This window comes from Cricetulus griseus, chromosome 2, assembly GCF_003668045.3.
Source record: "Cricetulus griseus strain 17A/GY chromosome 2, alternate assembly CriGri-PICRH-1.0, whole genome shotgun sequence".
NCBI lineage: Eukaryota > Metazoa > Chordata > Mammalia > Rodentia > Cricetidae > Cricetulus > Cricetulus griseus.
This window is the reverse complement of record NC_048595.1, coordinates 199,788,456-199,802,357: the sequence shown is the minus strand read 5'-3', so window position 1 is coordinate 199,802,357 and position 13,902 is coordinate 199,788,456. Positions and strand designations below refer to the sequence as shown.

The 13,902-nt window shown below is 46.6% G+C and overlaps 1 protein-coding gene across 4 annotated transcripts in view; it reads right to left on the bottom strand.

Moving 5' to 3' along the window:
• Nucleotides 1-1,188: 1,188 nt before the first annotated feature.
• Nucleotides 1,189-13,902, bottom strand: part of Diaph1 (diaphanous related formin 1) — a 92,973-nt gene continuing 80,259 nt past the window's right edge. For 2 of the 4 annotated variants that reach the window (XM_027398055.2, XM_035440172.1), the window contains 8 exons: nt 13,692-13,793; nt 13,205-13,444; nt 12,964-13,093; nt 11,818-11,942; nt 11,105-11,269; nt 10,869-11,004; nt 8,917-9,003; nt 2,936-3,093 (listed from right to left, as the gene is read on the bottom strand). In XM_027398055.2, the coding sequence (XP_027253856.1) occupies nt 2,936-3,093; nt 8,917-9,003; nt 10,869-11,004; nt 11,105-11,269; nt 11,818-11,942; nt 12,964-13,093; nt 13,205-13,444; nt 13,692-13,793 (1,143 nt within the window). Of the gene's footprint in view, nt 3,094-6,653; nt 6,795-8,916; nt 9,004-10,868; nt 11,005-11,104; nt 11,270-11,817; nt 11,943-12,963; nt 13,094-13,204; nt 13,445-13,691; nt 13,794-13,902 lie in introns of those variants that run through there. The other 2 variants (XM_027398054.1, XM_035440173.1) reach the window with 2 other exon arrangements.

The window sequence follows — 13,902 nt, the reverse complement described above, 5'->3', positions numbered from 1 at the left end:
TCTTTTTAGGCACCAAAACCTAACAGGAGGGTCCATCCCTATCTTGATGGTGTCAAAGGAACTGCACTAGGAGATGGCCCTGAAACCCAGACCCCGCCCCCCCTTCCAACACTACTAATCCGATTCCCGGGTTGCAGCAGCTGGGGTACCTACCATGCGGGAGTCGGGAAGGTTGACACAAAGAACGACAGAAAGAGACGGGTTTTCAGGAGGGTCAGTGAGGCCATGACCATCGAACGAGCCCTAAGAATATTTTCTGGGCTTCCTTTTCTGGGCTTCCTCCCTTGGATTCTGGTTACCAGTTCTGCCGCCTCCTGGTCTGTTGCCATGGAAACCAAACCTTCCAGGCGACTTTGACTTTGCGTGGGAAGGGTGGTGGTGTGTGAGGTTGCTGAGAGCAGGGTGGTTTTTTCAGAGCACAGTGTTGGGGAGGGTGGGGTGCTGGGTGCCTGGATTCTATTCCAGGTAAGGCAGCAGAAGGCAGGGCGATGAGCAGCTGTGGTTGGTCCCCTAATTGATGTGTAGGCCCAAAAAGGTGAGATGAAGTGCACAGCCTCTAGGGTTTAGAGACAGCCACCCCCACATCTCCGGCCACTGCCACTTGAGGGTGGCAGCTACACAGGCCCATGGGCTATTTAAAAGGTTTTTATTTCTAGTAAAGGGCTGTCCAAGGTCTCTTGGACAGGCTGTGCCCTGTCTATCACTGGTCTGCTCACGGTAAGGTGTCTGTGTGGGGGTTATAACCTGCTTGGGCAAGCATAGCTTAGTAGCAAGTCCTCTAGTGGCCTGGAGCTTCTGACCCAGGCTGGGTAGACTCAGGATCCCCGTCTCAGGGCTGAGTCCCACTAACTTGGTGAGCATGGAGGACATAGGTACTGGTAAGAAAACTGGCACCTAGAGGTGCTGAGAAAGTGGGGAGTTGGACATGAAGTCAAAATTAGGGCTCCAATCCAAAGGGTCACAGTGTGGCAAGAAGCTGGAAGCAAACAAAGGAAAACAGCCCTGAAAGGGGGGGCTTGGCCCACAGAAAACACATGCATTCACCAGGCCCAAGCTCATGTCTGCCAGACTGGTTAGCTTTTGCCTGATCTGTCAGGTCATCAACAGTGGGAAGCCACCGAAGAGAAGTGTAGACCACTACAGTGAAGAGAACCAGTCCAGAGGTTTACAAAGGAGGCTGGAGGGAGGTTCTGTTTCAATGCTTTATTGACAGTTGGAAACAAACCCATCAAACTGGAGGTGATGACATCCCAGAAACCCAAGCGGCAAGGGGTTTGCATTTTGTCCCCTGTACTTAAAAAATTTTTAATTAAATGCATTTTAGCAAAAGTGATTAAAAAAGAAAAGGGTCAAAACCCCAGATGTCAGCTTGCAAGGTGGCGGCTCAGGGAAAAACAGGACCTTGCATCAGTTTTCACAGGAAGTAGCCCTGGAGCTGCCACTGCTCCTTCAGACACAAGCTCTAGCAACCCAAACCATCCTCCCTGGCCACGAGGGCCCCTGTACTGACTGCCCCTTGCATTTCCTAAACCCCCCCCCCCCCATGCTCTGGCAACTCTAATTCTGTGTCAAGCCTGGACAGTATCATTCCTTCTCTGTAGCCTCAGAGAGGAAGCTGAAAGGGGCTAAGGAGGACAAGAAAGTGACCCTAAGCCAGAGAATCTGAGCTTACTGAGGGTTGGGCCACCCAGTCTGACTCACTGCTTGCGGGGGGGTGGGGAGGCAACCCTGTGCCCACTTCTCAGAATCTACTTAGCAACTGCAGGTTTGGCTTGATAATTTAATACATTCATGAAAACACAGGATTGGAGCTCTTGCTACCCTAAGGTGTGGCCCAGCCCAACCAGAGAAATTCTCTTGCCCCAGAACTGATGCTAGGGAAGGGTCTGCCTTGGCCTCAGGGTTTAGTCTTTAAGGGATGGGGCCAACAGCTAGGCCATGTTCAGAACTGACCCCAGGAATGCTTGAACCTACCATCAAAGCTTCTTTTAATATGGAAGGGGAAGGGGACCAAAGTTATTTTTCTTAAAAAATTTTTTTCATATAAAAATAGATCCATTTGCAAAACAATTTCTTAGCCAGGAGGCTCCACCTCCCATTTCCTTGGATGGAGGGGGTGAGGTGTTGGGATGGTCACACTACAGCCCACACTCCAAATGAGATGCACCAAAGCTCTGGGGAAGGCAATGGGGTAGGGGGGCTCAGTTGCAGGGTGGAGGGGGGGCTGGTGCAGAGAGTCCAGGGAGACAAGGGCATAAAGCATGGCAGCGGGCAGGGGGCGGGCCCCACACTGTCACTATGCCCTACTACCTGCCTATGGCTCAGACCTGGGCCACAGTGGAAGGAGGAGAGTGGTTGAGACCCTTTGCCTGGGAGACTTCCCAGGAAAGTGGGGTAAGGGTGGGAGCTGCTTCTTGCTTTTGCAGACACAGCTCCCAATGCCACAGCACTAGTAATAAATAACTGCCAGGAGGAAAAGCAGAGGTGACAGCAGTAAAAGGATCTAGCCCAGAGGTTCATAAGTCCCATGCTATTCTCAGGGCCAGAGAAACCACAAAAGAAAAGCACAAATCCAGCAAGATTGACCTAGGGGAAGGCCCACTAGAAAGTGGGGCTGAGAAAGCAGGCTGGGTTTTGTCTGAGACCAGGACCTCTGGATAACATGGAGGAGACAGGGTTAAGGCAGCAAACACGGACCCTGCTTTGGTAATACCACACAGCCAGGGGTGGCTGGGCTGGGCTCAGGCCACCCCTGCACTGCCCTTTCCTTCTGGCCTCCAGGCAGCTGAAGCTGTATGTGATGTTCAGACAGCAGCAGGCCAGACACAAAGGCAGGGTCAGGTGGTGGAGTGGCCACTGCATGACCATTTAGGCACATGCTGCAGGTAGGCAGTCTGGGCTTCACTTAGGAGCAGCAATGGCCTTAGAGCCCAGCTTAGCTTGCACGGCCAACCAGCTCCTTGGCTTCCTCAAGGATTGTGGGGACTCCTTCACTTTTCTTGGGCACCTTAGCAGGACCAGCAGACATGGCATCATCCTTGGTCAGCTCCGAGGCTAGCAGAGATGTGACTGCACACCCAGCTTTCCTGTTGACTGCAAGAGAAGACATGAGATCCTGTCCACTGAAGGTCCAGTTTCTAATCTCTTTACAACTTTGCAGCAGGTGTTAAACCAGAAGCCATGCAACTGTGGCTGCCTTGTCTGGTTCAGAGGTCTTTACAGAAAGAATAGAGAATCAATGTAAAATATACCTCCGGGTACAAGTATGAAGGTTTGGATACAGCTAGACAAAATAGGACTTGAGGGGCTGGGGAGATGGCCCAGCAGTTAAGAACTCTGGGTGTTCTTGAAGAGGACTTGGGTTTGGTTCCCAGCACCTGTATGACAACTCACTACCATTTGTAACTTCAGTTCCAGGGGACCCAATGCCCTTTTCTGGCCTCCATGGGCAGCAGGCATGCATGGGATACATACACATAAATGTATGCAAAACACTCATACACATAAAAATGAAAATAATAAGTGTTGGCTATGTCATGTAACAAGAGAAACAGTACTCGAAGTCCACTTTGAGTGGACTTTGGAATTAAATATGTTGAAGCTTAATACACAGTATTATTTTTCTAGGCACTCCACAGAGAGCTTGTGGGTAAAACTATAAGGCTGCTTCAGGGGGCTTGTTCTAGCAAGAGGCAGCTTTTAGCTGGCTTGTGAGGGTTTCTTGCAGGAGTCCGGTCACTTGCTGTTATCACATGCACACCACACTCCCATGCATTTCTCCAACAACCAAGGTCCACATGCCTGGCTCTTCCCTACCTCGTCAAGCTGTAATACATGTGTGTGCATGCACACACTGAGGGGTAAAATGATAAAATGTATGCCAGAAAAGGCCAAGGATGACCAAAAGGGGAATGCTAGAAAGAAATCGCAGTCCAAGTCTCTCCTGCTCATTTATAAATCCATCCTTGGGACTCCAGTATCCTCAACAGGAAGACAGCTTGTTGGGACCATGCCCATCACATGACGAGTACCTAGTTCCATGCCCTTTTAAGCAGTCTGTATAGGCTGCATATATACTGAGCAACCTGGGGCTTTAAAACTCAAACAAAAAATGCTATATTATTAGTTCCTGTGAATGGCCAGCTTAGGAAAAATCCACAGAGATAGGAGGTAGAATAACAGGAAAAGATGGCATGGTATCTCAAACCTATAATTCCAGTACTTGGGAGGCTAAGGCAAGAGAATTCTTAGTTGAAGGTCTGCATAGTCTAGTCTCAGCTATGAGACCCTGTCTCAAAATTTCTAAATCAGCAACTAGAGACAGGGGACAAGCATCCCTTGCTGGTGAGATGGCTCGGTAAGTAAAGGTACTGGACTCCAAGCATGGTATCAAGCCACAGCCATGTGTATGCATGTATGAACGCACATACACACACTTTTTAAATAAGCAAAAAGTTTGTCAGTACCTGGAACAACAACAACAACAAAAAAGTCAATACCAGGGACTGGTGAAGGAAGAACCCAAAGTTCCTGCTACACACCAGAGAAAGAAGGGTTTGCACATGCACTGAAACAACAGTGGATACTCCATAAAAATATGCAACTTTTATGAATAAGTTAAAAAGTAAATTGCTAATGGATCTGGGGGTTTCTTATGGAGATGAAAAAGTATTCTGAAATATAACAATGATGACAGCTGCACAGTCTTTTGACAGTCTCATCAAAACTGTATACTTAAGAATGGTGACAAAAAATAAAAAAGCTGGGTATGGTTGACTACACCTTTAGTCTCAACACTTGGGAGTCTGAAGCAGACAGATCTCTGTGAGTTCCAGGCCAATCTAGTCTACATAGAGTTCTAGAAAAAAGCCAGGGCTACACAGTGAGACCATCTAAAAGAATATCCAAAACCCTTGCTGAGACTTAGGGAAAACTGGAGTGGAGAAAGCTGTGACAAAGCCTGAAAGAACCGGTGACAAACGCAGCACTCCCTAATGAAGGCTGCAGGACAGGGCCATGAGCAGGAAGAGTGCAGAGGGGCCACAAACAAGGTATCTGCTGTGGATTAGCAAAAAGCTTTAAGTAGGTGGAAGCCAAACCAGGTAAGAGAGCCCAAGCCTTGTCCAGTACTGGCAGTCTCAGGGCAGAGCCAACCCAAAGCTACTGTTTACACACGCAGAGGCTGCCCACAGGTTGGGCAGGGAGCACACAATTTGCCCACAGATTACCAACTTAGAGGTCTCTTCCTCCTCCTCCTCCTCCTCCCAAGGGCACAAAGGGTTGTCTACCAAGGGGAGAAAGAGCAGTAAAAATCCTGCTGACAGCATATGGGGGCTATCTAGGTGCAGATCACAGGTGTGTGTATGTGTAAGAGACCTACAACCGCAGGGGCCTCACCAAGTTAGATGTTGGATTGTGGAAACAAACCATTGCGCCTCAGTAACTGATGTATGAGAATGTGTGTGGGCTTTTCCTACTCTTCTTCCTGTCTCTCCTCATATGTGTTTCTTTTCCACTCATTTCTGAAGCACTCAATTCTCCAGGATGCCACTGTCATGCCCAGAAAAGTGGTGGTTCAGTATCTCTTCACTGCAACTACGTATGTGTGTGTATACACCGTGCACGTCCACCTACCTCAGTGAACTGAAGCAACTGCTGACTCTAGACTCTGTGAATACCTGCCCTGGAGCAACATAGAGCTAAGAGTTCCAGGGCAGCAAGCCCTAAGCTGCTGCTTTCTTTGGCTGCTTCTTCTAAGATTCCCTGTTGTATCCAATCCAACAGTTTCAGGATATTTCTATACTCACTAGACTCTTGATTCATTATATATGTTGTAAGAACCAGGAGAACATGGCAGACAGACAAAACAGAACAATTTCCTCTTTAAGTCTTGAAAGTAGGTACACTAGGGATGGACACAAAGTGATCCAAGGTTAAGAATAAGAAAGCTCTTGTTCCAACTGATGAAAGGAACCAAGGGAATCCCAGAACCCCAAATTCTGATCTAGCTCCATGGTCACTGTTATGCTGAGCAGACTAAACAATCAGAAAAATACAGAGTCCTTACAGTAGTCACAGAGCCAGGTCAGTGTTTATGCAGGATCCGGGACAATTACTAACTAGAATAGGCCCACAGCTTTGGGTGTAGAGTTAAAAAGTCTGAGAAAATGGTCAAAGCTGGAATCCTAGAAGGTAGAGTAAACAAGATAAACACATAAGTAAAAAACCTGCTGAGTAATACTAAGAGCACATCTCGATTAGAAAAAGTTTAATGGTTCAGGAAAAAACATCTGAAACACAGCTATGAACTACTGCTAAAGAGGAAGTGCTCTTGTTAATCAGCTTCCTCAGGGAAGAGGAAACTAGGACAGATGGGGAAGTTATTATCACCCTAATAACTCATCATTGTCTGAAACTATCCTAATTATACCTCTTGTCCTACTTTTACAAAATTAGGGAGAGTAGTGATACAGGAACACTCTTTCCAGACAAGGGGGTCATCAGAAAATCTCCCCGGTACAATTTTACCATCCCAAGAACTCTCTTTGCAATATCCTATGCCAGAGTTTTCTGGCCTAAATAGAGATCACTGTCATTTCCTGTCTAATAATGCAGGCTTAGTAGGAAGAGCCCCAGACTTGGATCCACAAAAGCAGGATATCGTTCTGGCTTTATTATTAGGTTTGGAATCATAATTTATTTATTTATTGTTTGTGACAGGGTTTCTCTGTGTAGCCCTGGCTGTCCTGGAACTGGCTCTGTAGATCAGGCTGGCCTTGAACTCGGAGATCCACCTGGGATTAAATGAGTAGGGTGGATACTGCTCAATAGAAGGGCCTTTAGTCTTCTCAAGACCTCGATTAGCATAAGTGGAGCTTACACTAACCTAGGAGATGGCAGAGGGAAGACTCCCAGATATATATATATATACACACACACACACACGTATATGTGTATATATATATTTTACTCTATTTAGTATGTAAGTGGCCTTACATTCAGGCCTGGAGATAAAGTTGAGTCATTAAAACCACAAGCTGACTCAATCACAGCTGGAAATAGCAGCTGTAATACAATCACAAGGATTCTTCCTCTTGACACTTAAGCCATTGTTCTCCCACACCATGCAGACCAAAGCAATTTACATGTTACTTTTAATGAACCAGCCCTGATAGTGACTCTCCTCTTCCAACTCCTCAATGGGTCTTTGTATCCAGGTCATTCCATGTCTCTAGACACTGGAAGATTGTAACATTCCTGGAGGCTCTAGGGAAAAGCTAGTGACTTTGAATAGAGACAGCTGCCTCTGGGAATGGGAAAGACTGTGAGGCAGATAAGCATGACAATTTTCTGGTTCTTTGGCTCCCAGCACTTGGTCATGAGCAGTAGTTCTCAACCTGTGGGTCTTAACCCATTTAGGGGTCACATGTCAGATACCCTCCATGTCAGATATTAACATTAAAATTTGTAACAGTAGCAAAACTGCAGCTATGAGGTAGCAACAAAATAATTTTAGGGTTGGGGTCACCATAACATGAGGAACCATGTTAAAGGGCTGGCTGCAACATTAGGAAGGCTGAGAACCACTGCTCATGAGGTCAGTCAAGAGGCAGCTAGACAAAGAGTACATTAGCTGGGTCCAGCAGCCCTGGAGGGAGCTTGCGACCCCTGGTGCCTCTGCACTTTGAGAACGGGGGGCCTTCAAAACTTCAGCCTTTTTCTGTAAAGATCCTAACTCCTTGGGCAAGCCACTCTGATGCTGCTTTCTGTTATGCCTGATAGGAGGCCACACCCTTTAGACGATGTGGAAGTACCCAAGTCTTAAAAAGCTCACAGAGTAACTACAACTGTCTTAGAGAGTCCCCCAGATGTTTGGTGAGCTTAGTAAACCTTATCAGAAAGAGACGATTATAAGCTGGGGCTGACTTAAACTATGCAGTCCTTGTTTTCACTTCTTAATTTCAGCGTTTTCTGTAAGTCCCCTAGAATTGTCTTTCTAACTGGGAGACAGTACCCTAACTCAGATTCTCTACTGGAAAGGTAGTTCTGACAAAATCCCTTTTTTTTTTATTTACAAGGAAGTCCTGGCTTTTCACAAGGAAAGCAGTAGAGAATGGGGCATCCCCAGGACAGGGAAGTCACTGATGCCTGGCTGCTTGTACAGGAAGCATCTGGGTCTCTAGTACAATTCCTCAGGAAAAGGCTGCAAAGGGAATTCCCCACCAAAGTCTGGAGCAGGTTGGGCTTAATTGATAGGGTCATGGAATACAGCACAGTGAGATGCATGATACTTCTGGTGGGCCGGAAACAGTGCTGTGACAACCTCTAGAAAAACTAAGTATCAAAGGAGTACTGCTAGCTGTACTCTCCATACAAAAGACTATCTGTAAAACTGGGTGCCTAATCAGAGTTCTACACGCTTCTTCATTCCCACTTCCCCACCCTTTGAGACCCTGTACTCAGAAAACCATTCCAGGCAGGACGCTGAATTTTACTGTGCTAGTACAATCTGCATTCTTGCTAGGGTACTCCTTCCAATGTGTCAGGTACTACAGGTGCCAGAGATATCACTGTATCCGCCACCTCTCTCTAGCAGGTTCCAAGTGAAAGTCCTATCAAACTTGTCTACAAAGCTCCAACAAAGGGGGGCCAGGCTTTAACTCTGCACAAAGATGCTTTTGCTGCAGCTCTTACCCTCTGATAGAAAGAAGCTATCACATCTAGGCCTTCAAAAGGTCCTAGTGAGGACTTGCTAATGTGGGAGGAAGAGGCCTAGATAATCCATTCTTAGTGCATGGAAATGGGAGGTTTCTGGACCCTGCAACACCACTTTGGTCTTCAGCCCCCCCGCTAGCATGACCAGGAAAAGAGACCCCACACCTCCAACACCCAATTGGGTTCCATTTGTTTACTTACCTTGACGGGGCCCTCTCTTTCGTCGGAATGCTGCCCCTGACTGCAGAGCTTCTAGAAGACTGTCCATCACTCCTGTCTCATCTCCCTCTGTCATGAACAAAGACAGAGGTTAAATTCTTCAGCCAGACAGCATAGCAAATACCAAAAGCTGCACATGAAATACATGGCTGCTACCTGGCTTTCTCTCCCTCATACTGGCTGACGACTAAAACAGACAAGAAAGGCTCAGCCTCTCAAGTCTCACAGACCCATTTACCTCACTTGTGTTTTGTTTAAAAATGCCTGAAAACGCACTGTCTGTTAGTGCAAACCCTGAGGTATTCATTGCAAAGTCATCCTACCCACACAAATCAGGATCAGCACACAGACTCCTAGGACTGCCTAACTCCAAGACCTGAGTAAGCAGAGACCACAGGTATAAACCAAAGGCAGCTACACCAGGGAGGGTGACTATGCCTGCAATCCCAGGATTTGGGAAGTTGAAGCAAGAAGATGTGGAGTCTGGAGCTAGGCTGGGCTATGTAGGAAGAATTTTGTGTGTGTGTGTGTGTGTGTGTGTGTGTGTGTGTGTGTGTGTGTGTGTGTGTGTGTTACAAAACAACTACTGAAACTGTTATCAGTCCCAGTTTTCTCTCCAGTTTTCATTTAATACTGAGGGCTTAGGCCTCAGAGGGTGGTTAAGGAAATGAGCCCACACTGGTCAAGACTGTATTTCATATAACTACTGTTTACAGTGGTTGCATCTTCCTTAAGACAGCTCTGCATGTAAAAGCTGAAAGCAGCCTGGCTGGAATGCAAAGAGTTAACGCAGAATCCCAGTTCTAGCCAGGCTCAGTTTCCATGGTAACAGCTCAGGATAGTGAAATCTGAAACTGAAATCCCAAGGAACTGGTTGGCTACTAGCTAAAGGCTAGGGATCATTACTGCCAGCGCCACCTGCTGTCTGGACATCACAAATGCAGCTGACCTATATTGAATTTCATTTGCTTGACCCAGGCACTCAGAATAGGGTAAGGTCCACTACGCCACCTGCTGGCTGGGCTATAGCCCTTATCCCAAACGCTATTTGGGACTCCACCTTGCTCCCATTACATCCTACACAATGTAGAAGGGGAAAAGCCCTGGAGGCCCAGGGAGAACAGGGAGGGAAGTGATGGATACTTGGTATGAATTTTAACAGTGTTACCGGAACAAAGTTGTTGGCTTAAATACAACTGAGGTAAGGTCAAGGAACTACTCTGAAGCTCTCTGGGCTCAAACCTTGTTAGTCTCTACTGTTTGTGCTCAGCAAATTTTTAAAACTTATCAACCCAACAGCCCCTCACTTCAGAAGCTCACAGACCTTCAGAGCAGCACTGGGCCATGTGCTACATTGGCTGTATTTACTGTATTTCCGCTGCCCACAGGAGTAGTGGGGGCAGGGAATCCTCCACAGGAAAAAAGCAGAGACAGGAAACAGAGGGCCAGTAATTGAGACCATATGCTCAAACAAAGACATGTTTCTGCTGGAGAAACAGAGTGGCCAGCTTTTCACCCCCTTCCAGAAGTTCAATCCATTTATGATCTCAGACATGCATACAACATGCTAAGAGGTAATAGGAACACAGTACTGGTGAAATACAGAGCTACAAGAAGGGGGGAGTCGGGGAAACATTTTTGGGAACCCAAAAGCAGCAGGAATGAGAGCAGGTCAGGGAACATTTTGCATAGGCAGAGGAAAGACTAGGTGTGACAGCAATTCCCAAATCACAAGGGTGATGGGACATACATAATCCAAGAGCCAGCAAAGGAGAGGAAAAAAAAATTAAACATGTTGAAATCCAGCACCAGGAGCTTGGAGGCAGAAGGTTGCCAAAAACCATTTGCCAGGAGCCACATTTAGACCCAAGCTCTCCTGTGTAGCTCTAGGTTCTAGACAAAGATGCCTTCCAATGTCCCCTTCACATTCCCACCTGCATTCATGTCTATGAGCTGCTCTCGCTTCTGCTGCTTCTCCAGTCGCTCCTTTTCTGCCTTCTCCTTGGCTAGTTTTGCTCTCCGCATCTTTTCTTCTGTTTCCCGGCGCTTCTGATTCTCCTTGACTGCTTGCTGAAGCACAGATTGGGGGAAGGTGGATATGTGGGCACATGTAAACCCACCAATAACCATTAGGAACCCCATGAAAAATTAGCAGTTTACCCTTGCTCACCAAAAACATATTCCTAAAGTTGTGCAGATCCATAAAGAATTCTTCCACAGACAATTTTTTAGGGTCAAAGATGAAGTAGTCACCTAGCTCCTTATATAGAGTCTCCATGTTGGAGTGCATCATCCGTAGCTTGTTATACTGCTCTTGTGCATCTTTCACAAAACTGTGCGCCAAAGAGTAAAGGACCACGACCAAGACCAGAGACCCACTCAAAGATGAAAAGTGGGCTGTGCAGCAACCACCGTATAGTGCTGCTCATGACAGAACAGAAGCACTCTAATTATTCAGAGTGACAAACCATAAGCTATGGCTTACCTATACAATAGAAGCTGCAAAGACTACTATAGACACAAGACTGAGACATATGCAGATAAAGCTACATGATGCAGTTTCTGTGTAAAACAACAATGAGGTATAAATCAGAAAGTGGTGGTGAAAGGGTCTGTCTGTGACAGCAATGGGGCGCACAGAGTAGGGACTCGGGGGTTTTTAGTGAAGGTGGGTACGTTTATAACGGGAATGGGACACAGAGTAGGCACTCAGGGATTTGTAGTTTATCTGCAAGGTTTGCTTTCCCTTCTACGTTAAGTTTAAAAATTGTGTATTTAGTGGAAAAAAAAACCAATTCAAAGGTGAAAACTGAAAATTGCCATCATCTATTTTCCCCAGAGATTTTCCCTTCCCAGGGATCAAGTCCTCCAAAGAAAGGATATAGTCATTTTCTCAACAAACTTGTCCTTTTCGTCTGTGGCAGCTGGGAAATTCTGAACATCACGTTCCACGTCAGCGATCTGTTTCTTCATCTGATCTAAGTTCTTCTGTAAGTTCTCAGCAGAAACTACAGGAGAGAAACGGAAGACCTTACTAATAACCATCAAGAGCCCACCCAGCCTCACCTGCTTACATACTTCCCTTTCTTCTCTATGTATGCTCCTCTAGCCTACATATGCTCCTCTCTCTGATTCATGTTGGTTTTGATCTCTGCAGCAAAAGCATAATTATTTGCTAATTGAACTTCCAACCTTCATACACTGTACAATACTAACAGAAGCAGACTTCATGTCATTTAAAAAGAACCGATGGGATCCCCTGAGACCTTGGTCTCATTTATTTCAGATTACAGGGTTTCAGAAGTAGGAGATGTAGGTAGGAACCCAGAAGCAGGGTAGAGATCTGTCCCATTTCAACCCAGTGTTTTGCCTACTTCCCAACAATGAGGCCCACTGCTTGTTAATCCAGTCTGTCTTTCAGAATGACAAAAGCCATGGACCTAGACTAAAAGCACCTGCCTTTCCAGCATCTGTGCGTGTGTGAGTGCCTGCGTGCGTGCGTGCGTGTGTGCCTATGCACGCAGTATTTCAAGAAAGGGAAAAAGTACTTCCACTTGTATACAGGCTGTCTTCAACCTCACACTCCTCCCTGAATCTTAGACACCTAACTACTTAAATTCTCCTTTATTCTCACTTAAAATGGTCTGAACCAAAAATGATTTACGTCTACACAGTGTCCTATTTCTTTCCTCATGGAGAAACTTTTTGGGCTCAGTACACACCTTTTTAAGAAAAATTTTCAAATTACACTTATTTGTGTGTGTTTCAGTGAGAGAGAGAGAGGGGGGAGGGGGGGGAGGGAGGAGGGAGAGAGAGAGAGAGAGAGAGAGAGAGAGAGAGAGAGAGAGAGAGAGAGAGAGAGAATGTGTGTGTGTGTGTGTTTAGGTCATAGAGAGCTAGTTTTCTCCTTCCACTATGTTGGTCCCAGGGACTGAATTCAGGTTGGAGGTTTGGCAGCAAGCATCTTTACCCACCGAGTCATCTTGCTGGCCCAGAACAATCTTCTAGCTTTGCCCTACACTGCCTTACCTCGGCTGGCTTTCTCTACATGGGCAAGCTCATCAGGAAACTTGAGGACATCAGGGTAGTCATTCTCACATAACTCAGCCAGAAAATGCAACAAAGTCATCTTCTGATCTGCAGACTTGGTGTCTCGGAGCTTGGGGTGAGAGGAGAAACTGTTAGTCCTGACTTGTCCCAAATGATCTTAAGCCAATACTGGGCTCAAGGTAGCCTTCCCTCTGTCCTCCTGTCTAATTCCATGGTTCACCTTACAGAGGAAGCTGATATTAAAGCCAAAAGCACCAGCATTCCTGGAGCCAGCATTCATGTAGTTTCCAACAAGCAGTGTGATCTCCAGGAGGCTGGAGAAGCTCTCGCTCTTACGCAGCTCCTCACACGCAGCAGTGACAGACACAATCTCTGGCTTGATATTCTCAACTTGCTCACTGAATTGTAGCTTGAAGAGAATGGCATTGAGGCGAGGCCGAAGGCGGGGCACTGTGCCCATCTAGTGAGGAAGGCAACAAGTTCCATTATGGAGCTAATGGAGAGAGACGTCAAAAGATACAGGCCGAGCCTCCTCTGTGAGACTGGAGCTTCAGAGCAAAGGAGTGGGGGGTGGGGGAGACAGAGAAATTGATTAACTTAAAAGGTTCAAAACAGATCAGAGGCAAGGAGCAAGTGACCAGGCTGGTCTCCAGAGGGAAGGGTATAAGGGAGTTGGAAAACAGCCAACTGCTACAGGCCTCACTCACCACCACGCCAAACTGCTCTGACTCAGCCAGATCATCATACTCGTCCTTCAGTTCAGAAAGCATTTTTAATTGCTCTGGTTCTGGCATCTGTTTAATGAGGTTCTGGAAAAGAGAGTAAATGTGGGGTGAGCTGTAAGTCTGAGTATCACGACTGTGACTCTAAATTCCACACTCTGACCAGTGATAACGAAGGAAGCATGAGGGCGGGGCA